Source organism: Balaenoptera physalus (assembly GCF_965194825.1).
Source record: "Balaenoptera physalus genome assembly, chromosome: 1".
Classification (NCBI taxonomy): domain Eukaryota; kingdom Metazoa; phylum Chordata; class Mammalia; order Artiodactyla; family Balaenopteridae; genus Balaenoptera; species Balaenoptera physalus.
In genome coordinates, this window is record NC_138882.1 from 79,277,234 (window position 1) to 79,302,558 (window position 25,325).

Below are 25,325 nucleotides of genomic sequence, written 5' to 3' on the forward strand. Positions count from 1 at the left end.
CAGGGAGTTGAGGAAGAGGGAAGTATACAATGTGAGCCAAATGTTTAAGTCACTGAACTGTAATACAGAAAATGTTTATTTGGTATTATTTTAAGAAATTTCGGTTTACATTAATTTGGAGATGAAAAGGAGGTAGGTCATAACCTGGAATAAGGGAATCAGGTCCACTCACATTTGCCCTTCTCTCTCTATCCCAGGACTCTGGCATCTGTGAAGATTTCCAAGGTGAAATATGTTATCTGGTCAGCAGACATGTCCCATGTAGCACTACTGGCCAAACATGGTAAGTCTTCATTATGTCCACCCTGATTTAGAGACCAGTCCCTCCCTCCCCATCCCTGCCAGTCTACTTCACTCACCCTGTCCAGCAGAGCACTCATGTCCTTTGCCTCTTACAGCCATTGTGATCTGTAACCGCAAACTGGAGGCTCTATGTAACATTCATGAGAACATTCGTGTCAAGAGTGGGGCCTGGGATGAGAGTGGGGTATTTATCTATACCACAAGCAACCACATCAAATATGCTGTCACCACTGGGTAAGTTGATTATCTGAGATACAGAATGGGAGAAAGTGGCTTCTTAAAATCACTGTCCTGTCTCAGGAGACATACTGAAGTCCTCCTTGAACTGTCTTCGTGGAAAAGCTTTGTCTGGCATATATGTGCTAGGAGCATCAAAACATTCTTTTTTCAACTCTTTTAAAATTGTGAAATATGACACAAATATAGAAGATTACATAGGTTATAAATATATGAAATAGCAAATAGGTACATAATGAACATCCGTGTAACTGCCACCCAAGTCAAGAAATAGAACATTTCTGACACCCCAGTAGCCCTTTGCCATGTGGTCCCTATTGATCACAACCCTCTCTCTTCCTCAAAGATAACATTATTCTGACTTTTATGATAATTTCTTTCTTGCTTTTCTTTGCAATTTTACTACCCAGTATGTGTCTTAAAATAATGATTTAATTTTGCCTGGTTTTGAACTTCATGTAAATTAAATCATGCTGAATATATTATTTCATATTTTGCTTATTTTGCTCAATATACTGTTTGTAAGATTCATCCATGTTGTAGCTCTAGATCATTTGTTTTTGTTGTTGTATAATATTCTATTATATAAATATGCCACAGTTTATCAGTTCTATTCTAGAGGGATAGTTGGGTGATTTCTAGGTTTTGTCTATTATAAATGATGTTCTTTTAAACATTCTTCCATGTATTCTGGTTCATATGCACATACATTTCTCTCTAGAGCAGAATTGCTAGGTCATAGAGTGTGCTTATCTTCACATTTGCTAGGTAATGTGAAAGAGTGGTTTTACCAATTTGCATGCCCACCAGCGTTGTATAAAAGTTTCTTTGCTTGTCACGCTGGCCAGCACTTGCCTTTGTCAGACTCATTTTTGTCTGGTAGATGTGCGATGTATCTTGTAATTTTACTTTGCTATTCTCTGATTCCCCAGGAGATTGGACAACTTTTTATTTAGCCATCCATCAGGATTTCCTCTTCTATGAATTCTGTTCAAGTCTTTTACCCTTTATTTAAATGAGTTATCCTTATTCTTTTGTTTTAGGAGTTCTTTATATATTTGAATATCAGTCCTTTGTCAGGGCTATGTGTTGCAAATATTATCTCCTCCCATTCTATAGTATGTCTTTTGATTCTCTTTTGATATCCATTAATGAACAGAAGTTCTTAGTTTAATGTAGTTGAATTTATGAATCTTATTCTTTATGGATATCAGGTTTTGTGTCCTATTTAAGAAATCTTTGTTGACGCCAAGATCATAAAGGCATTCTTTTATATTTTCTTATGAAAACTTTATAGTTTTGCCTTTTATATCTAGGTCTATAATCTACCTGAAGTTGATTTTTTTGTATGGTGTGAGGTGTCGTGGGCTCAGCTTTACTTTTTCCATAAGGACACTCAGTTTTGTACCAGCATCATGTATTGAAAAAACCAGCCTTTCCCCATAGTTCTGCAGAGCCATCTTTGTGATATATGAATCACGTTTACAAAAATGCAAGGATCTGTTTTTTGTTTTTTGTTTTCGTTTTTTTATTTTTGGCTGCATTGGGTCTTTGTTGCTGCACATGGGCTTCCTCTAGTTGCAGTGAGCGGGGGCTACTCTTCGTTGCGGTGCGCGGGCTTCTCATTGTGGTGGCTTCTCTTGTTGCGGAGCACAGGCTCTAGGCACGCAGGCTTCAGTTGTTGTGGCACACGGACTCTAGAGTGCAGGCTCAGTAGTTGTGACACATGGGCTTAGTTGCTCTGCGGCATGTGGGATCTTCCCGGACCAGGGACTGAACCCTTGTCCCCTGCGTTGGCAGGCGGATTCTTAACTACTGCGCCACCAGTGAAGTTCCAAGGATCTGTTTTTTGTGGTCTATCTCTAATCGAATTCTACACTGTCTTAAGTATTATAGTCTTGTAAGTCTTTACATCTGGTAAAGCAGTTCCACAAATCTTACCCACTTTGTTTTACTTTTTTTTAAGTTATTAGGCTATTTTCACATTAGTTTTGCCTTGAAAGGGCATATTTTCAAGTAATTTTTTGTCTTGAAAAAGTATAAATTTTAGATTACCTTGTGAAATTCCATGCCAAAAAAAAAAAGACAAACGGGAGTTCCCGGGCCCTGGTCGGGGAACTAAGATCTTTTTTTTTTTTTAGAAAGTTGATTTTTCTCTCTTTTCTTTTAAATTAATTAATTAATTTTTGTCTGTGTTGGGTCTTCGTTGCTGCGTGTGGGCTTTCTCTAGTTGCAGTGAGGGGGGCACTACTCTTCATTGCAGTGCACGGGCTTCTCATTGCGGTGGCTTCTCTTGTTGCGGAGCACGGGCTCTAGGCGCCCGGACTTCACTAGTTGTGGCACATGGGCTCAGTAGTTGTGGCACACAGGCTTAGTTGATCCATGGCATGTGGGATCTTCCCAGACCAGGGCTCAAACCCGTGTCCCCTTCATTGGCAGGGGGATTCTTAACCACTGCGCCACGAGAGAAGTCCCGGGAACTAAGATCTTGCAAGCCTCACGGCATGGCCAAAAAAACCCCAAAAAACAAAAGCAAAAAACCCTATTGTGATTTCAGTTGGGATTGTGAATCTGTATGTGATTTGGGGATTTTGGGTGTAATTATTATCTTTACAATATTAAGTTTCCTAATTTGTGAACATGATATAGTAGCTTTTCATTTATTTAGGGCTTCTGAAACATCTTTCAATAAAGCTTTATAATTTTATCCATAGAGAGTTTGCATTTTCTTTGGTTAGATTTATTCTTAGGCATTTGATAGTTTTTAATGCTATTTGTAAATGGATAGTATCCATTTAAGAATTCAATTTTCTAATTTTTCCTGATACTTAGAAATACAACTAAGTTTTAAATTAACTTTATTTCAGAGACCTTGCTAGACTCTTATTAATTCTATTAATTTATTTATATTTTCTTTTCAAATACTCATAGCATCTGTAGGTAATGACACTTTTGTTTCTTCTTTCCAGCACTTATTCCTTTATGTATTTTTCTTGTCTTACTGCACTGACCAAGATCTCCAGCACAGTGCTGAATAAACATGGTGATAGCAAACTTTCTTGTCTTATTCCCGATTTACAGGGTGACTTTTCAGTGTATTGGCATTATGTAAGCTTGCTGTAGATTTTTTATAAATATTTTTTATCTACTGAGGAATTTCTTTGCTATATCTCAAATGAATGTTGAATTTTTTTAGACCCCTTTTCTGCATATATTGAGGTAGTCATGCAATTTTTCTCCTTTAGTTGATTAATGTAGTGAATTAAATTGATTTTTTTTTTTAAATGTTAGACCAACATTGTATTCCTGATACAAATCTAACTTGGTCGTGATGTTTTACCCTCTTCAAATATTGCTAGTTTCAGTCTGCTAATATTTTGTTTAGGATTTTGCATCTTTGTATATATATGTGTGTGAGATTGCCCTGTGATTTCCATTTTCCTTTCTGTCCTTGTCAGGTTTTGGTATTGAGGTAGTGCTAATTTCATAAAATAAGCAAAATAATATACTTTATTCATCTGTTCTCTCATTGAGTTTGTATAAGATTGGAATTAATTCTTCCTTGAATGGTAGGTAGAATTTGCCGGTGGAGTCATTCAGGCCTGGTACTTATAGGAGGATTTAAAAATATGATTCAGTTAATTTTATGTAATAATTACAGGACTATAGGGGTTTTCTATTTCTTTTTAGTCAATTTTGGTAAATTTTACTCTTCTGGGAATTTGATCATTTAAAAACATTTATGCATATCCTCATTCTGCAAGATCTATAGTGTTACCCCTTTTCGCATCCCTACTATTGCCATTTCATCCTTTTTTTCTTTTTTTTTTTAATAAACTTATTTATTTTGTTTATTTACTTTTGGCTGTGTTGGGTCTTCGTTGCTGCATGCGGGCTTTCTCTAGTTGCGGCGAGCGGGGCTACTCTTGGTTGCGGTGCACGGGCTTCTCATTGCAGTGGCTTCTCTTGTTGCAGAACACAGGCTCTACGCACGCGGGCTTCAGTAGTTGCAGTGCGTGAGCTCAGTAGTTGTGGCTCGCAGGCTCTAGAGCACAGGCTCAGTAGTCGTGGTACACGGGTTTAGTTGCTCTGCAGCGAGATCTTCCTGGACCAGGGCTCAAACCCGTGTCCCCTGCATTGGCAGGCGGATTCTTAACCACTGTGCCACCAGGGAAGTCCCCATCCTTTTTTTCTTAATTAGCTTCATGAGAGGTTTATCAGTTTTACCCAGCTTTTGCCTTTATTGAACTTCTCTATTGTACTTTTGTTTTCTATTTCTTAATTTCTACTATTGACTTTATTTTTTCCTTCTAAGTACACTCTTTGTTTTAACTTTAAAAAGAACCATAAAATTTTTGAGTTGGATGCTTACTAATTTTTAGTCTTTCTCCTAATATTAAGCATGTAGACCTCATTAATTTTCAGTCTTTCTTCTAATATAGTATATGCACTTAACACTATAAATTATCCATCAAGTATTGTGTTAGCTATAGCCACAAGTTTTAATCTGTAAACTTTTAATTTGCATTCAGTTTAAAATATTATGTGCTTTGCATCATTTCTTTATACGTCAGAAGTCTTCACATCTACCTCTCTTCCACTTTCACTTATAGCTTATAAGGAAGGATTTAACCGTTCATAGTGGCCTAGTGATTATATATCAGAACTTAAGATTTAACTTTTAGGTCTGGTTCTGATAGCTGTGTCTGTTAGATCCTAGAGTACTAGCTTATAAAGAGAAATCATACCATCTGCCCCATCTTTTCCCATTTCATACAAGAGAATAAAATAAGTAAATTTGGCATTTAGTTCTGCTCTCTTTTGAATCACTTCCCATCTATACCATTGTTCAAATGGCACTTGACAAAAGGGTAATGAGAAGATAAAAGGCTGGGTCCTAGGCTTGTTTTATTTCTTTACAGACTGGATTTACTCCTACACTTGCTTAAAGCTGTGCTCTCTAACTCTTATTCTTAGGGACTATGGGATCATCCGAACTCTGGATTTACCTATCTATGTCACACGGGTGAAGGGCAACAATGTTTATTGCCTAGATAGAGAGTGTCGTCCTCGGGTGCTCACCATTGATCCAACTGAGTTCAAGTTCAAGCTGGCCCTGATCAACAGAAAATACGATGAGGTATGAAATGAGGAAGCATATTAGGAGTATTGAGAAGGGCAGCACTCCTTTTTTCTTATAAGTGATCTCTATTTCCTGCCCTAACCCACCCCAAATGTCTAGGTACTACACATGGTAAGGAACGCCAAACTTGTAGGCCAGTCTATCATTGCGTATCTCCAGAAGAAGGGATATCCTGAAGTGGCACTGCATTTCGTCAAGGATGAGAAAACTCGCTTTAGTCTGGCACTGGAGTGTGGAAACATTGAGGTGAGAGAAGTATGGTTATAAGCCCCATATTGTTGTAGAGGAGGTGAGAGGGTTAGGGTGGCATTGGGAAGACATTATTCTGGGCTTGCTTCTTCAGCCAATATAATGGAATTTAGAATTTTTTTAGTTGTTAGATTGAGCCATCTTCCTGTTGCTGTTTGCCCATGCTTCTGCCCCAGCATTTCTATTGTTGTCGCTCTGAGTTAGTCTGAATTCAGTAACTTTTAGAACAGAACAAAGATAGCATAGAATTTGAAAAATTTCATTACTTCCTTGACATTTGACTTGCTAACTGGCAGCTTAGATGAAGGAATACTTATTAAATGTTGAGGCCTAGAGTCTATAGGTATTATTTTTAAATGGGGAGAAGCCTAAGGAAAATTGACTTTCCAGTTCTGAACTTCCTCCTTATTTCTTCTGAGGAGCCCCTGTGGATCTTCAAACCTGGCAAATGGGAAATATGATAGCTAAACAAGAATTGGCCTTATGGAATCAGCAACTGCTAGAAGATGATTTTGTTGTAAAAGTAAATTTCTGAGGAGGAAGATAATGTGTTGTGATTCTTCTATCCATGGATCCTAAGACATCTTATTTGTTGATTGAATTTTCAATAGTATTAGATTGAAAACAAAGCTAGGAGAATTGAAAGTGTAAAGAGTTCCTTGGGAGGTTTACTTAGAGACAGACATTTTGACTGTAGTCCCTGGTTTTGAGTCACAATAACCTCCAACCTGTTAACTCTAATTCTGGGGATTCTTTAGATTGCTCTGGAAGCAGCCAAAGCACTGGATGACAAGAATTGCTGGGAAAAGCTGGGAGAAGTGGCCTTACTACAGGGGAACCACCAGATTGTGGAAATGTGTTATCAGCGCACCAAAAACTTTGACAAACTTTCCTTCTTGTACCTTATCACTGGCAATCTAGAGAAACTTCGCAAGATGATGAAAATTGGTGAGACCCCAGAAACTAAGGATGGGAAAAGTGGTCCTTGGGGGAAGGAAGAAGGCAAATAGAGGCAAGAGAGAACTTGAGAGAGAAGACCTAACTTGGTGTCTCTTATTGACTTGGTGCAGCTGAGATCCGAAAGGACATGAGTGGCCATTATCAGAATGCCCTCTACCTGGGAGACGTGTCAGAGCGGGTACGGATCCTGAAGAACTGTGGGCAAAGTAAGTATACAGGACTCGCTTCCTTTGGGGCCTTAGGAAGTATTTGCTCTTTATGGTGAGTTATTCATGTGTAGTAGTGAGGGGTTTCCCTTCATTGCACATTTTTTCAAAAGAGACTGCATGCTCCTACCGTGCTCAGAGACTTTCTTCAAAGCCAAATGGAGGGACAGCCAGAAAATATAGTTTGGCTAGGCACTCTTAGGAAAATAGTTAATATCTTGGGGGAAATGGGTTTTAAAAGGTCCTGGTGCAGATACCATAGTAAATGTGGTTGGTTGAATGCCATTAGAGTTGTATTCTTTTACTTCAAATCTGGAGGTTTCACCCATTTATTTATTCATTTTATATTTAAGGGATGTTTTTTGAGAACCCAGTATATACCAAGCATTATACTAGCACTTGAGATACCTTAGGGAATAAGAAAGGTGAAAGATGTGGTTTGGACCAAGGTGCTAGCTGTGAATGGGTGAGCAATGGTCAGATTCGGCATATATGTTTAAGGTAGAACCAACATGATTTGTCGAAGGGGACTGGTTGGGGGGATGTGAGAGAGAGTAGACAGGGATGAGTCCAAGGTTCTTGTTAACACTGATGATAGATCTTAAGGATAAGCAACTGTTTTAGTTACTTATTGCTATATAACAAATTACCCAAAACTTAGTAGTTTAAAACAACAAATGTTGATTATCTCAGTTTGCAGCATGACTTACCTGGGTGCCTCTGGCTCAGTGTCTCTCATGAGGCTGCAGTCAAGGTGTTGGCCAAGGCTGCAGATACCTCAAGGCTCAAGTAGGGGAGGATCCACTCCCACATTCGCTCTGTGGCTGTGGACAGTCCTCGGGTCCTCACTGGCTATTGGCTGGGAGACCTCAGTTTTCTGCTCTGTAGTCTTTTCCGTAGGGCAGTTCACAGTATGGCAGTTGGTTTCCCTTAGAGCAAATGAGGGCACCCAAGATGGAAGCCATAGTCTTTGTATCCTAATCTCAGAAGTGACATCCCATCACTTCTCCCACATACTGTTCATTAGAAGCAAGTCAATAGATCCAGCCCACACTGAAGAGAAGGGGATTATGCAGGGACTTGACCAGGAGTCAGACATCAGGACACCAGTGTTCACTTGGAAATGTACCTATACCACAAAGTCTGTTTTCTTAACAGAGTCACTGGCCTATCTCACAGCTGCTACCCATGGTTTAGATGAAGAAGCTGAGAGCCTGAAGGAGACATTTGACCCAGAGAAGGAGGCAGTGAGTTTTTATTTACATAAGTATCTCTGATTACAGGATTAACTCTGAGATCTTGGGACTACTTAAACCTACAAATGTCACTCCCCACCTGGTTACCAGGAGAGGCAGAGAAACAAATGAGATCAAAGGAGGCTCCATAACCTTCCCTAGATGGTTCCTGAGAGCTGTTTGCTTTTAACCTTCTATCTTTCAGATCCCAGACATTGACCCTAATGCCAAGCTGCTTCAGCCACCTGCACCTATCATGCCGTTGGATACCAATTGGCCCTTATTGACTGTGTCCAAAGGGTTCTTTGAAGGCTCCATTGCCAGCAAGGGTAAGTGCCCGCTTCTTCCATAGCGTTTTTGTTGTGTGCTTGTTTTGTGAAAAGCTGTCCTAGAGAGTACCATTAACTATTCTGTCCTTTTCATCTGTCTTTTTTTCTGTGTGATGCTTCATGGCAACACTGAGATGCCAATTAGAGTTACGGTACAGTCTTTTAAAAACTAAATAAAAGCATTATGACGGGGCTTCCCTGGTGGTGCAGTGGTTAAGAATCCGCCTGCCAATGCAGGGCACACGGGTTCGAGCCCTGGTCCCGGAAGATCCCACATGCCGTGGAGCAGCTGGGCCCGTGAGCCACAATTACTGAGCCTGTGCGTCTGGAGCCTGTGCTCCGCAACAAGAGAGGCCGCGATAGTGAGAGGCCCGTGCACTGCGTTGAAGAGTGGCCCCCACTTGCCACAACTGGAGAAAGCCCTCGCACAGAAACGAAGACCCAACACAGCCATAAATAAAATTTAAAAGAGATAAGCAAAACATTCTCTCTATAAATTTGATCTTTTTAAAAAAAAAAAAAAAGCATTATGACATCATTAAAATTTGGAAAATAGGAGAGAAAAAAGAGAGATGTTTCTTAGTCCATGGCTCTAACAACCACTGTTAACATTTTGGTGTATTTTCTTAGGTTTTACCATAGATGTAGTCATACTCTCCATTCTGTGTTTTATCATTCATGACATACAATCTTAAGGTACAAACTCAGCTACCTCAATTCTATCATGTGGGTATACCCACTACCACTCCCACCCTTACACTCCTGTTTTCTCGGCTATGTCTACTAGTTTGTTTCTCCCAGCTGAGAGCCTGAATAGACCCTTGGGCATTTCGTGCCCGGTCCTGCTCTTTCTTCCATATCCTGTCATCTAGCCTTTGTCCTCATGCCCTGTACACACTGTAGTGGTGGTAACTTAGCAAAGATCTCAGCAAGAAATGCCAAGAGTTGGCACCAAAGGCTGGTTAGTAAGAAATTGTTTGAGGCAGCTTTTGGTAGCAGGAAGGCCAGTTGTTTTCATCTCTCTTCTATTCCCTCTCTCTGTGAAACCTGTGCTAACCAGGTTAGCATAATATAGATATCACAAAAATAAACAAAAACAGTAAGTGGACAGAACATTGGCACCTGCTTCTGTAAGGATGCAACAATTTGCCTGCAGAGGAGGCTGCATCTCAGACTTAGCTGGCTGTAACCAGCTCCTTTCTGTTCCTTCCCTCTGTAGGGAAGGGAGGAGCACTGGCTGCTGACATTGACATTGACACTGTTGGTACTGAGGGCTGGGGAGAGGATGCGGAGCTGCAGCTGGACGAAGGTATGAATGTTCTTCTAGGAGTGTTCTGGGCAGATGGGCTCCCTGGAGTGGGACTGGGTTGTGGGGCAGTTCTGCAGGGTGCTGGACCATAGGACCAACAAAGATCCCAGTGTCTTTCTTTCCTTTGGCTAAAATTATGTCACTTTGAGAATCTCTGTTGAGCCTGGATTTTGCTTACAGATGGGTTTGTGGAGGCTACAGAAGGTTTGGGGGATGATGCTCTTGGCAAGGGACAGGAAGAAGGAGGTGGCTGGGATGTGGAAGAAGATCTGGAGCTCCCTCCTGAGCTGGTATGTGGAATTTTCACCCTCGTAAGGTTCTCTCCATTTCTCCCTGTGGAGGCCGGTGGCCTTATCACCCCCCCAACACCTGTCCTGAGGTCCCTGAACGGGAGGGGGTCTGGATCCTCCTAGTCTGATGCGTATCTCCCATTTGAAAGAAAGAAGAATAAGATTAACTAGGGTTGTGCCAGTGTCATCTTATGAAAAGGCAGAAAGCTTTTTTGCCTGATTGGAGCTTTTGGTGTATCGTTTTGTTACTGGGGAAGCTTCTTCTATTTTGAGAGTCATCTTCCACAACAACCACCCCTCCTCCCCAACAGAGGCTGGGAATAAGGTAGAGTTGTGTTTAGATTTATCAGGGCAAATTGCTTGAATGGCTTAAAAAATGACTCACTCTTTGTTTTTCCCCTAGGATATACCCCCTGGTGTAGCTGGTGGGGCTGAGGATGGGTTCTTTGTGCCCCCCACTAAGGGAACCAGCCCAACTCAGGTAAGCAGGGAAACAGTCCTATAGGGATAAGTGTTTCTGAGCTGGCTATACTTGATTAATGTGTAAAGAATATCAACACTCTTCTATTACAGATACAGGGTAGGATTGTTGGGAAGAGAAAGAGCAAAATTTCACTTGTCTCGGGTTTTCTGTTTCTTGTTAGATCTGGTGCAATAACTCTCAGCTTCCAGTTGATCACATCCTGGCAGGCTCTTTTGAAACAGCCATGCGGGTAAGTCTTAAAGCTACCTTGGCTTTTGTTGAGTGTGCCTTGCCTAGGGTCCCAGGGGGATGATTGATTCATCTTAACCAAATGGAAGTTATTATACCCACAAGGGCAGAGGTGTATATTTAACATGGAAGTCTTTGGTCTTGCCTAAGGAAACTTGCCTCATAAGGCCTTCCTCTTACGTGCTTTCAATCTGGCTTAGTAATCTCGTAAGGTGGATTCTTCCAGCCATCTTCCACCCATTTATAGCGTGCTTTCTGGCTCACATCAATGAAGTCAGCACCCCTTAATGAACAGGTGTATTTTTTGAACACTAAGCCATGTGCTATAGTAGCAATAACAATAACAATCACAACTGCAACAGCCACTAACATTCAGTGTTGACTGTGTGCCAGGCACTATCATAAATGCTTTATGGGTATTATTAAATGAGGTAGATCCTATAATTAAATATAATTTACTGATAAGGAAACAAGTACAGAGAAGTTAAGTACCTTGCCCACTGTCAACTAGTTTTTAAGTAGCAGAGCCCAAATCTTATGTTTCTTTCCTCTTGTATTCCAGCTCCTTCATGACCAAGTAGGGGTAACCCAGTTTGGCCCCTACAAGCAACTGTTCCTGCAGACCTATGCCCGAGGCCGTACCACCTATCAGGCTCTGCCCTGCCTGCCCTCCATGTATGGCTACCCTAATCGCAATTGGTAAGGCCCCTTGCTCCTGGCTTCTCTCTGTTCCAACTTAGGGTAGATATTTTAGATGGTAACCTCAGAGACAGTCAGAATTGTCCCAGAGCTGAGGTTTCCTAGTAGGAAAAGATCTTTGGCTTGGCACTCTGTCAGGTTTGGTTTACACCTGCTGCATCCATTTCGCTAGCTTTTTTCACAGTAGGGTGTTGTGATCATGTTGCCAGAAGAAGAGGTTAAGTCCTAGTGGGCTCCTGATCATCCTGTCTTCTTTCTCTTTCAGGAAGGATGCAGGGCTGAAGAATGGTGTACCAGCTGTGGGCCTGAAGCTTAATGACCTCATCCAACGGTTGCAACTGTGCTACCAGCTCACCACAGTGGGCAAGTTTGAGGAGGCTGTGGAAAAATTCCGTTCCATTTTACTCAGTGTGCCACTTCTTGTTGTGGACAATAAACAGGAGACTGCAGAGGTAAGAGCAGTCACAGTGTCATAGTCATACTTGTCATAGTGCTGGGCACCCCCACCTTCTTGCTTCTCTACCATGACCTTCTTTTGCCCCCTCTCCAGGCTCAGCAGCTCATCACCATTTGCCGTGAGTACATTGTGGGTTTGTCCATGGAGATAGAAAGGAAGAAGCTGCCCAAAGAGTCTCTAGAACAGCAGAAGCGCATCTGTGAGGTAAGACCTCTGGGCCTCTAAGCAGTACAGAGGCGTCTTCCCTTTTACCCACTATTAGGTCTGAATTCTTTAGGTCTCAATATGGGGAGTAAGAGAAATTTGGGCCCATTTCTGTGAGGAAAGGATATATTTCTCCACCCGTCTTCCTCATCTCATCAGTCCTCCATAAGTAGGAGGCAGAAAATTTCTCTGCTTTATAGCCAGTCCTGTTTTTATTTGGTTGTTTTGCTGTGTTTCTAATGCATATGTGACCCCTTATAAATGACCTATCCCAGCTTTAGCATCAGCATGGCATGTGTTCCTCCTTCTGTCCACCAGATGGCAGCCTATTTCACCCACTCAAACCTGCAGCCAGTGCACATGATCCTGGTGCTACGTACAGCCCTCAACCTCTTCTTCAAGCTCAAGAACTTTAAGACTGCTGCCACCTTTGCTCGGCGCCTGTTGGAACTCGGGCCCAAGCCGGAGGTGGCTCAACAGGTATATGGGAACTCCTTTAGTGAGCGTAGGGGAACTAGATCTGCTGTTACTTGGAGGGAGTCGAAGACCAAGGTCCTTGTCTCTGAAACAAGGTGCTGTATAACAGCATTCAACAAAAGGAGCCAACAAAACACCATCCTCTACTTACTGGCATGGGGACCTCCTTTTGTTCCCGGAAACTGAACTAATATCTTACTCAGACATGGCACCACTGTGAGAGTGTGACCTGCAATATGGAACAGGCCCTCTGTACCTGAAAATCAACCCAGTCCTGTCCTTAAGTTCTAGATTTCCCCTCACCACCACCACTAGCCTCCATATACATGTCCCATTACTTGTGTTTTCCAAAAGCTTTCTATTTATGCAGTGAAAGCCAGTTTTAACCCTTTCAGGGCTAACCCTGAGAATTCTCAGACTTAGTGGAGGAGTATGGGTCTAGATCCATGGAGCCACTTTGGGATAGAGAAGGAGAAAGCCTGATACAACAGGAATGGCAACTGTTACCCCTTCACATATGACCTATACAGAGGACGTATTCTGTATTCATTCAGTACAATTGCATCTACATCAAAGAAACTACTAATCCATGGTGATGAGATCATTTGAGTTGTGGTGTGCAGCTTTCAGTCCTCTTAAATAAAATATTCCTTCACTCTTTTAGACCCGCAAAATCCTGTCTGCCTGTGAGAAGAACCCCACAGATGCCTACCAGCTCAATTATGACATGCACAACCCTTTTGACATCTGTGCTGCATCTTATCGGCCCATCTACCGTGGAAAGCCAGTGGAGAAATGTCCACTCAGTGGGGCCTGCTATTCGCCTGAGTTCAAGGGTCAGATCTGCAGGGTCACTACAGTAAGTACTGTCCTTGAGAAATACATCTAGAATTCTGTCTTGAGGGAAGGACCAACTAGCATGTTGGTCCTTTTTGTCTCCTGTATTTCCCCCTCACACCTTGAGGCAGTGACCCTGGAGAAGGGTAGAACTTCCCACTGTTCCTTCCAGGCAGTAGCAATAACAGAGCACTCTACTGTGCTCATTGAGGTGTGGAGGGAGTAGGCTTTCTAGGCTTCTCACCCTCACATATCCCTAACTTTTTTCTATTTCTTCTTCCATAGGTGACAGAGATTGGCAAAGATGTGATTGGTTTAAGGATCAGCCCTCTGCAGTTTCGCTAAGGCCTGCTTCATGTGTGTAGGGTTAAGCACCATGTTTTCCCGCAGACAGTTAGTCTTTATATCCTTCTAACTCCTTCCTCAGCTACCCTTCATATTATTGATGTCTAGCTCTCTCTACCCTAAAACCTCATGTCCTTTTCTCTTCTTCTATGGCTAATCAAAATGTCTAAACCTGACATTTTTTTTTTTTTTTTTTTTTTGCCTCTGAGGACCTCTCATCTCAAGGTAACTACAGTTGTCACGATTGGCCTTGCCTTCCCAGCTTAGATCTTTCAAAGAACATTTGTGATGAACATTTGTGAAATAAATTCCTTCCATATTTATTCCTTCCCTCCCCACCACCTTTGTGTACTTTTTGTTAGAAAGGAATGAGATGTAATAAATAAGATAGCATCTTTTACTCAGTCATAACAAGCTGTTAGCCATGCCCATTTTCCTTGGGCATTGAAACTCCTAGGCAGATATCCTCTGTGTGCCCAGAAACTTAAAGTCTGAGGAGAAACTATTTGATTTTCCAGAAATGCACATCAATTTTTGTTGACTTGTCCTTTACTAAGATTGTTCTTGTATTTTGTTTCTCACACTAAATAAAGTAAATTTCTACGAGAGTTTTGTGGCTTGCCATTTGTTTCCTGGACACTCTCATGTTCCTACTTACTCCGTGTAGCTGCCCCATCAAAGCAGATACCTTTCCTTCAATAATTATTTTTAATTACAAAGGTAATAAATACCTATTTGTTTTTTAAAGTACATATTTTTCATAGGCTATAGTGAAGTGCTGTGAGAATGGTAGAAAGCAAGTAGTTCCCCTATTCCATTATTGACTGCAACCTTCCATCTATTGCTAGTTATAGAGTGTATTCATTGAGCACCTGCCATGTACTTGGTACTGTTCTAGATGTTTTACGTGATATATATGTGGTTAATTAGTAATACATTGTATATAGTACAGCAATTACAATGGCAATACAGAATTTTGCTTGTCATGTACTAAGATTAATTCCGTAGAGGGATGTACTGTGCCTTTGATTAAAATATATACTTTTTTTCATTTTAAATTCATGTTTTCAATAAACAATACATTCGTATAGTTCAGAAATCAGTAAATGTAAAAAGCTATTCTGTAACATCTTCCTCCCACCCTTTTCGTCAGCCACCCAGTTCCTGTCGCCTTCCCCAAAACAGGTAACTGCCGTTGTTAGCTTCCTTATATCCTGCCAGAGATTTTTTGATGTATAAACAAGCAGATATGAATATGTTCTTCCCTATCCCCATGTTATACCTAAATGGAAGCATACTAATGATTTTAAGTTGCCTTGTTATTCATGGATATGTGAGTTATTTCCAGTCTTTGGATATTATAAACAGTGCTGCAGTGAACAACTTGAACATACATTGGACAGGTGTGGAAAGTGAATCTGAGGATAAACTATAAGTGTAATTCCTGCTGTCAAAGAGGGCAGGGCTTTGTATCTTTTTAGCTTTAAAAGATACTTTCTTAAACAGAATCCCCAAATGAAGCCTGCCCTCTCAAAAATTTGCACACTATTTTCATAACACTTTCTCAAGTTATAAACATTCTTTCTGTAACCATAGGCAAGTTGATGAAAAATTTTGGCAAAATGGCAAAAATGTTTTGTAAGTTTAAAATAAATTATAAAATTAATTTTGCATACCAACATAAACATTCTGAACTGAGGGATATGAAAAAAGTGGACAGTCCTCATCTCATGAAGCTTGTGTAATTGGGGAAACAAAATGGATACATGTGGAATAATTAAATACCAGGCAAGAATTTGAAGTTGGTTAATAAACAGTAGAGAACCATTAAGTCCTTACTTGAGAGAGTGATATAAAGAAAATGCTGTAAAATACTGTTGTGCAACAGTGTTCACTATACATGAAAGGTGGGAGGTGACTAAATACTGAGATGAGGTGTTAGGCTTATCAATAGTAAAGCAAGTTTAAGAAATAGTGCAAAGGAAGAATCATGCTTATTTTTGACTCCATCTTAATTCTCTTATTTACCATCTGATGTTTTCCTTATTAACATACTTATATTACCATATTAATGTAAAGCCAATATAAATACCTGTAACGTGTGCTTGATATAGTCATATTAGAGATAACACATGTAAGCAGTTTGGAGTTGAATGAGAAAGTTAACTTGGAATAGATGTTACAGGTGTTTGGGAGAAAGAGATTAATCAGGGAAGGATTAGATTATAGAAGTCTAGAAGTGAAAATGACCTTAGAGTCCCAAATTTAATGTTACATATTTGTAATATGAGTCCTAGAGTGGTGAAGGGTTTTGAACAAAACAATTTAATGACAGAGTTCGGACTGGAATTTAGGTCTTCTGACTCCAGAATGTTTTCTCCCAAGTCACAGTACTTGTGCCTGGAAGAACACAGTAGGTTTTGCACAGGTATGATTTTAAAAGTCTGTGCCCTATGTGTCAAGGAAAGAGTAAGTACCTAAACTGGTGCTTGACACAAGTACTCAAGTGTGTGTTTAGGAAGCTAAGGCTGAAAGTCATGAAGTAACTTTTTTCATTTAGATGTGATTTCTCCCTTTTAAACTTTATGGTACTCTATCCTTCTTATAAGACACTTAACCTTGTGCCATACTTACTGTGTGTATGTCTAATCCTACCTCCAGCCTAATCCCCAGTCAACTACGTTAACAGCAAGGGCTGGTTCTGATTTCTCTCTCTGCCCTCCACTGTGCCCAGCATAGGATATTAAACAACAGCAGATGCCTTCCAAGTGCTGAGATAGGTTTGTCTCAGGCAGTTGATGCATTCTCACAGATCTGAATAGAACAATTCCAGAGGAGGGAAGGGATGTCTGGAGTTGTCTTTATCTGAGCCTCCTCCAACTACACTCGATTGAGTTCTGCGTAGAGAAAAGGAGATAGATCAGGGAAGGCAGGTCTATTACCGCTACATTCCAATTGCCTCCCTGCTTAGTCCAAGGTCCAAGAGTCGCTTTTTCTGCCTGATTTAATTAACTAACATTGAGTTCTAAATTCTTGGCACTGTGACAGTTTTAATGGGATGCAGGGAAATCAGAGACAGCCACTAGATTCTGCAGAGAAACATGCCTCATTACGGCCTGGGAGAGCAAAGAGCAGCCAATGAGTGCCCAAGTTTTAGTCCCTAGCCTAGGAGCTGGGGATGCAGCAGTGAACACGACAGATGAAAATCCTTGCTGTCATGGTGCTTAAATTCCAAGGGGCTTGAGAGGAGATAATAACGATAAATAAGTAAAATATATAGTATGTCAGATAGTGGTAAGTGTTGAGAAAAAGAGGAAAAGTGGATAGGAAGTGTATATGTGTGTGTCGGAGGGGTTGCAATTTTATTTAGTGAGGCCGAATAAGGCATTTCAGAGAAGATGACGTTTGAGTAAAATACTGAGGGAAGTGAGAGGAAACTAGCATGTTGGGTGTGCCGTTAACTGTCGTTATTTATTACACATGCACAGCTTCTGGCTGTTCGTAGTAGGCAGTTTGTCCCAATTTGGCCTACCCACAGTTCAGGAAGAAATAATAAGCCAGGTAATGCGGGCAGTTCAAAGAAAGGAGGCCAAGCCAGTAAGAAACCTGGCAGAAGGTTAACAGTGAATTCCCCTCTGTTGGTTCTACGTTCCTAGAGAAAGAGAGGAAGAAAAAAAAAAAAAAGAAAAAAAATCGAAGCTTCCTGTCCCTTTAAAAATGGCGGCCCGGCACGGGCCAACAATGCCATTGGCTGCACGAGGCAGAGGGGGCGGGCGCGGGGGGTGGGGCGCGGAGTCCTGCCTCCTACGGCACGGCGGCGGTGGCAAGATGGCGGCGGCTGAGGAGGAAGGTGGTGTTGGGCCCGAAGCCGACCGGGAATTGGAAGAGCTGCTGGAAAGTAAGAGCCCGTAATGGGAAAGGCCCGAAGGGGGCGGGTGTAAGGATCCCTTCAGGGGGTTAGGTGAACCTGAGGTATTTGGGGCGGAGCAGGAGAGGTTCTCCAAAGGTTGGTCGGCGGCGGAGAGTCTGCGACCCCCGAGATAGTCTCTGGGTCACCTTCTCCTTCCTCCGCGGCGGGAGCTGAGGAGCTCGCTTTGGGTCCCTGAGCGGCCCAGACCGTTGATCTCCTTGCCGGAGGGGAAACTAACCCAGAGGACGATGTTTCACGATCCCGCTCCAAACTCCCCTTACTTTAGTAAGTTCTTAAAGTCTGACTTTCTCCCCGCCGGCAGCAGCCTTCGGTCCTCGGTGGGCCGCGAACCGGACATCCACGGATTGCTTCCATTACCTCTTAGCGAGCCCGAAGTGCGTCCTTCTGTGCACTGTCCCGTTCTCCTTAACACGGAAGACACGCCTTTTCTTCTCCCAGTCCTTTTCACCTTTCTCTCACCAGGCCCCTTTCCAGTTCTTTCATCATGTCAGAGCTCAAACACACTCCCTTCCCAGTATTTTGAAAAACAGGGTGAGACGGCCTCTGGGGAAGACAGTTCACCCTCTTAAAAGAGGGTGGCTGTACTTTTCCTCCTTAGCCCTGTTTCTTGCCCAGAGTGGGGCCGCTGCCCTCCCCTTACACTTAGAGTCTGGCAAGCAGAATGGTGGTGAGGACACAGGCTTTTCAGGGAAGAGGTGAATATTTTTTGTCTCTTGCTCAGTCACAGACAGAGTGGGCAGGCGGAAAGATGAACAGAAATCGTGAGAAGTGCTAAGTGACTGTGTGAGTCTGCGGAGAGGAGGCCAGAGGGAGCTCTAAGAGCTTTGGGGAGGGAGAGTGAATCTGGAAGATACGAGAGTTCAGTGCCCTCCCGTGGAGTGTAATATGGAGTCTCTCAGTTCGTACTAGTACCAGGACCCATGGGAAGCTGGGTGAAACATCTTGTGGCTTCAGCTCTCTTGCCAAAGATTATTCCCTTTAGGGCTCCAGAATGAGTTCAGGGGGTTAAGGACATCTGTGTTCTCTGCTCGCCTTGGATATCTGTATGGGATTTCTAGGAGTCATTAAAGAATGGCAGGGAAGGCACTGTATAGATGGAGATGTCTCTGCAGAAGTTTTAACTCTCTTCTCCCAGCTCTGAGAGAGACGCTTGTTCCACCTTAAGAGATTTCTTCCCCTTTGATCACAATAAATTAGGTAATGGGGAGGGAAGTGGGAGGCTTATTGAGGGGTGGGTCAGGAGAGGGAGACTCAAAAAAAGGAGAAAATTTTAGGAAAGTTGACAGTTTGAAAGATTGTTCTCTTAATGCTTTGCCCAGAAACCCCCCAGCCTTGCATCCTCATCCATCCCCAAATACGAGCCGTGTTTCTTGTTTCTGAAGGTGCTCTTGATGATTTCGATAAGGCCAAACCCTCTCCAGCACTCCCTCCTACCACCACAGCCCCTGATGCTTCGGGGTCCCAGAAGAGATCGCCGGGAGATACTGCCAAAGTATAAATTCCACCCACTTAAGGGATGGGGGGGTGGAATGGGCATGCAGCTCTGAGCAGAGGTTGGGCAGGCCCCTGTGGGCCAGAGGGGAGTTGGGGGAGGTGCCTTGGCCTCACATTGCTGAGTGCTCTTGCAGGCCTCAGTCCTTGTGAAACAGGGACTTGAGATTGAGTAGAGGGATCTCAAGGAAGTTCTTTAAGAAAAGAGCAGATTTAAGTGGTTGGATTGGGAATGACACTCCATACCGTTCCCTCAGTGGCCAGATGCCTTTTTGCTGCTCTCAGTAAGAGAGGTAGTCAGAATGTCCAGTGGAGGTGGGTAGGAGGGAAGCACTGCATTTCCCAGAGCCACTGCCTGTGACTTCTGTCAGAGGCCGTGTGCAGTGGGGTGCCAAGTAAGAGATGCACTTAGGCCCCGTTCTCCCCTGCAGGATGCCCTCTTCGCCTCCCAAGAGAAGTTTTTCCAGGAACTGTTTGACAGCGAGCTGGCTTCCCAAGCCACTGCAGAGTTTGAGAAAGCAATGAAGGAGTTGGCTGAGGAAGAGCCCCACCTGGTAGAGCAGTTCCAAAAGCTCTCAGAGGCTGCTGGGAGAGTAGGTGAGGAGGGGGCCCCAGACAACTGGAAATGTCTGAACAAACCTCTTAGGTCATTGTTGCTTGAGAACACCAAACTTTGTAAAGTTGACAGCAATTATGATACCACTGCCATGGGATGGGGGAGGAGATGGGAGGAGGCATGAGACCCTGTTTAATGAAAGGCGTGAGATAAGTTGGAAAGTAACAGAAAAGATTATTAAAAAGTGACCATTTTAAAGGTCACAGTGTTAACGTGGGTATCATTGTGGAGAACAAACGGACACACAGTCCATGTAGATTTGTGAAAATAACTATGAAGATAACCATAGAGTATTCAAAGATTTGGAGTGCTACTGATTCACTAATAAACGCTCCATATCCAAGCCGGTAACCAGGTCAGTCTAGGCAAGCAAACGGTTAAAATCCTAAATGACCTTGGCTCTTTTCATCTCTCCTAGGCAGTGATGCGACTTCCCAACAAGAATTCACTTCTTGCCTAAAGGAGACATTAAGTGGACTAGCCAAGAATGCCACTGACCTTCAGGTGAGGGGGAAGAGATAGGGAAACACAAGGGGCCCACTCCCAGACACTTCACCAAGCAGAGTCTCAAAAGGCAGACTCTCTTGGGTATCATCTCCAGTCTGTCCCTGCCTGACTACTTTGCTACAGGCAAGTTTAAATAGTTCTTTCCCACCTGAAAGGTTGGTGAGCATCCCAAGAAGGTAGTATACTTGCTCACCTCCCTCCTGTCCTTTCTAGAACTCTGGCATGTCAGAAGAGGAGCTGACCAAGGCCATGGAAGGGCTGGGCATGGACGAAGGAGACGGGGAAGGGACCATCCTCCCCATCATGCAGAGTATCATGCAGAACCTCCTGTCCAAGGATGTGCTGTACCCGTCACTGAAGGAGATCACAGAAAAGGTTTGTGAACTTCTGTTCATGCTTTTCCTCTTCGTTCCCCATTGTATCAACTCCTGTGAGCTGCTTTGTCTATTTAGAGCCTGCAGAGATAGAGTAACTCAAGTGTACAGGTTCATCTATTTTTTTCTCCTTTATTTATTTGGAGGGGGAGAGGTAGGGAGGAGTTGTATCTCCAAGAGAATAAAGCTACCATACTGAGGATGTTTAAGGTAGAAGGGGAAATCCATCAGCTCTAGTTTTCTGTAAATTGGTGTAAGTCTCTGTTGTTGTCTGATCAACCTTTCTTGCATTTCCAACTTCATTCATTTCTCCAATAAGGTTTCACTGAGGATTTACTGGCTTTATGCTGTGCACAATTTTAAGATTAGTTTAAATGATGGTCTCTGCCATCACAGAGCTTATAGTGTCACTGAAGAGATTTTCAAAGGTTGTTAAAACAAACACAAAAGAAGGAATATGTGACAGAGATCATATGTGGCCCTTAAAGCCTCAAAGATTTACTGTCTGGCTCTTCACAGAAAAAGTTTGCTGTCCTCTGGTGACCGTAAATGCTAGCATAGCCAGGTGATCTGATTGAAGTCAGTGCTGCTTCTCATGCTGAACTCGCTTTTTTAGCTTTTCCCTCTCCTATGTTCCTGTCCCCTTCATGTTTTACTCTTCCTCATATTTTATTGCCCTTACTTATTCATTGTTCACTTACTTCCTCCCCACCCATTCTCTCTTTGCTTAGTATCCAGAATGGTTGCAGACTCACCGAGAATCTCTACCTCCAGAGCAGTTTGAAAAATATCAGGAACAACACAGTGTCATGGGCAAAATATGTGAGCAGTTTGAGGCAGAAACCCCCACAGATAGTGAGGGCACTCAAAAGGCTCGTTTTGAGGTGGTGCTGGATCTCATGCAGCAGGTAAGGCCTCCTCTTGCCGTCTGCCCGCTGCTGCTGTCTGCTTGCGTGTTCAGTGGAGGAGGTGTCCTGGAAGGATGCCTCCCTGCCCAGCCAAGGTGGAGGAGGGAGCACAGGAGAGGCCACATAGCATGGTCTTATCTCTTGTTCCTCTTTCCTTCTTTTCCAGCTACAGGATTTGGGCCATCCTCCAAAAGAGCTTGCTGGGGAGATGGTGAGTATACCTTCTCATATACTTTAATCTGAGCCCCAGTTTCCAGTATTTTGTAACCTTTAGTGATTCCACCTAAGGTGATAATTGTGGCTGCTGGGGATGGACCTTCAAAAGCTCTAACTTTCTGAAATAGGAGGAGTTATCTGAGTCCCTTCATCTCTTCTCCAGCCTCCTGGCCTCAACTTTGACCTGGATGCCCTCAATCTCTCGGGCCCACCAGGTGCCAATGGCGAACAGTGTCTGATCATGTGAAACACAACATGCTTTCTTCCCTGATTCCCAGCCGTGGGGGAACGTCTGGAGTCAGCAGCACCACTGGGAGCTGAGGCAGGAGTGTCGTCTACAGGAGTGGTCTGCCCACTGCCATCTGTCATCCCACCCAAGATTGTGCCATACCAGCTGAGGCTTTTTCTCTGTCCTTCTACGAATAAGGCCTGTTCTGCAGATCATTTCTGTGAACGCTTTCCATTGTGGTTTCTGCTGCTAGCAAAGGCCCAGCTACCTACCAGGTGAAGGAAGGCGTCCCTTTTGGGGCATGCACCTTCTTTCCTCTCCCAAAATCATGTTATACAGGGCCACACTGAGTTCAGTTTTGTACCCAGGGTCTTCGTGCCTTGTCTCTACTCCCTGTCTTGGACCTGGGGAGCAGGGACAGAGTCCTAGGACTCTATATTTCTATAGTTCTCTTGGGCAGCACCTGTGGGAGTGAATGGGGAGAAACTTAGCCTGGGCTGGGGGTTTAGGTCTGTCACCACACCCTCTTGCCTTCAGACTGTTCTGAATTCTCTGAAGGGAAAGTAAGTGGGGGGGCTTTTGCATCTAAAAATGCTACTCTTTCACAGTAGGTTGAAATAGAAGCCCTGGGATTCTCCTCTCTCCAGGTACAGAGTCCTCAACTCCTTGTACCAGCCTGAGAACTCAAGTAGCTGCCCTGTTCTTTCTATAATGCTATGTGATCTGGGTGAACTCAGCCCTTGACCTTCCTTTACCCCCTGCCTCTCCTCTCATCTCTCTATTTTAAATACCTCTTTATTCCAACCCTTCTCTGAGCCCAAACTGTGACAAAGAAGGGTCCATCCTGTTTCCCCTCATCTAGTCCATCCACCACCCTCACTGGCCCCCCTATCTCCCTGGCAAACGTATATAATTATAGTGTCAGGTCTAGGAAATGAATTACTGTTCTTCCCCAGATACATTTTGGCTTATTTGAGACATCTCATTCGTTTGAATCCTGTTCACTGATTCAGGGAGGTAGCTTGGGAAAGGTGGGGTGGGATGCAGCCTGGGTCCTTTTTCCTGACTAATAAATATTCTGAGTGAGGGATTGTAGCCTGTTTTTCATCCAAGTCTTTTCCTAATCTTCCTCAGCTTCTCTAAGCTGCCGTGTGAGGAATGTTAGCATAACATTGCATTGCTGGGTTCTACCACCATTTCCCTTCCCCAGCTCAGTCTGCACCCCAGTCGGCAAAGGAGACTGAATGGGCCATCTTTCCTCATTTTCTCTGAATATTTCAATTTGGGAAGCCCTTCGATTGGTGTTGTATTTTAACATTTCACAGTATTATTATTAATGTTAGTAATATATTGTTAACATGTTTACTAAATTATTTTTCTTTGAGCTGACCTTGCTTTTCTCTGTGGGAACCAGTGAATCTGTAGACCTTGGCTGCCACATGTTGGTGGATACTCTGGTCAGACCAGCTGGCTGTCCTGGTTCAGGACTCAGAAAATAACTTCCAGAGCAAATTCGTACTTATCATTTGTGGCACTTTGAGCTCCTGACATGTCACTTTCCCTTGGGTTAAGACTTTTCACCCCTTAAGATCCCACACATTCCGTGGTATTGGCGAGGAAGGAAATGTTCTTAAGGCCTAAGGCTGTTCGGGAAGGTCCAGCTACTGTACCTTAGAGTACAGAAGAGCCCGGGTCTGAATCTGAGACTCCTCTCCTCTGCAAGAGATGGGAAAGTACAGGCAGAGTTGTGATGATGGTCACAGGACGTGAATGGCCAAAATTCTCTCCTTATAACTCTAGCCAAAAACTGGATGAGGAAAGAGAAAAAGGAGGGAAGAACGAAAGGGCCGTGCGCCTTGAACTATGTGCCAGTTTTCCTTTACACATTCTCACTTCTGCTGACCTGGCCAGGGCTTACGCCAGGAACCTAAACAGATGCCACCTTAGTTTTGTTCCCAAGCCATTCATTTTCATTTTTATTTTGATTGAACATGAACAAATTGACCTCAGGTTACTCTCTGTTCCAAAAATACTATTTGAATTATTCTAGGAATTGTGGAAAGATGGAGCGGTCCTTCTCAAACTGTGGTAAGGGACCAGGTTTTTTTGTTTTATAAGTATCCTGTCCTTTGTCCACCAATATGTGTTCCATATGCGCAGTTCACACTGTGGGCTACCCACCACACAAGTTTGACAACACCAAACTGACCAGACCTCTTCTGCAGGATAAGGCCACTGATCATGCATTTGGATATTATAGCAGTCAAAATGCTAGGGACTTCCCTGGCAGTCCAATGGTTAGGACTCCGAGCTTCCACTGCAGGGGTCATGGATGGGTTCGATCCCTGGTTGGGGAACTAAGATCCCGCATGCCCCACGGTGCGGCCAAATAAATAAATAAATAAATAAAAATGCTAAATGGTTTCTGAACACATTGAATTTCTAACTCATTCTTGTCGCAGACTGGTGAAAAACTGTTCACAGACCAGTACAAATTTCCAACCACCTGAGTAGCACTGCTCTGGGGCCCTCCTCAGTCTCTCCACAGCTGCATCAGCCAAAGGGATACATCTCTATACTTGTTCCATGTGAGGGTTGCTTCTACTGAACCTTTTCTTCAGCAAGAATGTGTCACTGTAAGGACGTTTCTAGTATTTTTCTAGCCTTCCTTTGCTGCTTAAAATAACCATCACAAAGCTTAGGTTTAAGCTGTATGTTAAGTGTTTATGCTGCTCTCAAACTTTAAAGGAAGTGCCCCTTTGTTCCAAAATTCTGTACATTAGAAAACAAATTTGTGATTGTTTGGATGGTTTAATGAATTAAGAATCAAGTTAGTACTGTGATAATCATGTTCCTATGATTCTGGAACATCCTGGCAGGGGCCCCATGAGGTGCTTATAATGTGCTGTTGAGATGGCTTTTTGGGAGCTTGGGAGAAATGATGGCCCACAGTAAATGAAGTAGAGATGACAGACCATATGAAAAATGATCAAAAGGCTTAGAGGAAGTATGCATGCAAGAATGAATGTATATTTCACTGGAAAACCCACCTGCTGACTAT

General features: G+C 43.0%; 2 protein-coding genes across 3 annotated transcripts in view; both read left to right on the plus strand.

Moving 5' to 3' along the window:
* Positions 1–14,600, plus strand: part of COPA (COPI coat complex subunit alpha) — a 50,401-nt gene extending 35,801 nt beyond the window's left edge. Inside the window, exons 16-33 of one of the 2 annotated variants that reach the window (XM_082464896.1) lie at positions 198–283; positions 372–537; positions 5,518–5,680; positions 5,783–5,929; positions 6,691–6,880; positions 7,003–7,098; positions 8,257–8,345; positions 8,539–8,662; positions 9,882–9,971; positions 10,152–10,261; positions 10,665–10,742; positions 10,906–10,974; positions 11,536–11,672; positions 11,938–12,124; positions 12,223–12,333; positions 12,652–12,813; positions 13,475–13,669; positions 13,933–14,600. In XM_082464896.1, the coding sequence (XP_082321022.1) occupies positions 198–283; positions 372–537; positions 5,518–5,680; positions 5,783–5,929; positions 6,691–6,880; positions 7,003–7,098; positions 8,257–8,345; positions 8,539–8,662; positions 9,882–9,971; positions 10,152–10,261; positions 10,665–10,742; positions 10,906–10,974; positions 11,536–11,672; positions 11,938–12,124; positions 12,223–12,333; positions 12,652–12,813; positions 13,475–13,669; positions 13,933–13,992 (2,260 nt within the window). In that variant the 3' untranslated portion in view covers positions 13,993–14,600. The remainder of the gene's footprint in view (positions 1–197; positions 284–371; positions 538–5,517; positions 5,681–5,782; positions 5,930–6,690; positions 6,881–7,002; positions 7,099–8,256; positions 8,346–8,538; positions 8,663–9,881; positions 9,972–10,151; positions 10,262–10,664; positions 10,743–10,905; positions 10,975–11,535; positions 11,673–11,937; positions 12,125–12,222; positions 12,334–12,651; positions 12,814–13,474; positions 13,670–13,932) is intronic. The other variant, XM_082464897.1, reaches the window with a different exon arrangement.
* A 3,169-nt stretch (positions 14,601–17,769) lies between these two features.
* On the plus strand, positions 17,770–24,694 carry PEX19 (peroxisomal biogenesis factor 19). The gene is made up of 8 exons (XM_082477516.1): positions 17,770–17,890; positions 19,306–19,415; positions 19,846–20,011; positions 20,449–20,534; positions 20,751–20,912; positions 21,643–21,819; positions 21,986–22,030; positions 22,199–24,694. The coding sequence occupies exons 1-8, from the start codon at positions 17,821–17,823 to the stop codon at positions 22,280–22,282; spliced, it is 900 nt and encodes a 299-aa protein (XP_082333642.1). The 5' UTR covers positions 17,770–17,820; the 3' UTR covers positions 22,283–24,694.
* Positions 24,695–25,325: the final 631 nt, after the last annotated feature.

Coding starts and splice junctions, on each gene's coding strand:
- PEX19 (XM_082477516.1), top strand. CDS start 17,821: ATGGCGGCGGCTGAGGAGGAAGGTGGTGTTGGGCCCGAAGCCGACCGG. Junction 19,416..19,845: donor CGCCGGGAGATACTGCCAAA/GTATAAATTCCA, acceptor TCTCCCCTGCAG/GATGCCCTCTTCGCCTCCCA. Junction 20,012..20,448: donor AGAGGCTGCTGGGAGAGTAG/GTGAGGAGGGGG, acceptor CATCTCTCCTAG/GCAGTGATGCGACTTCCCAA.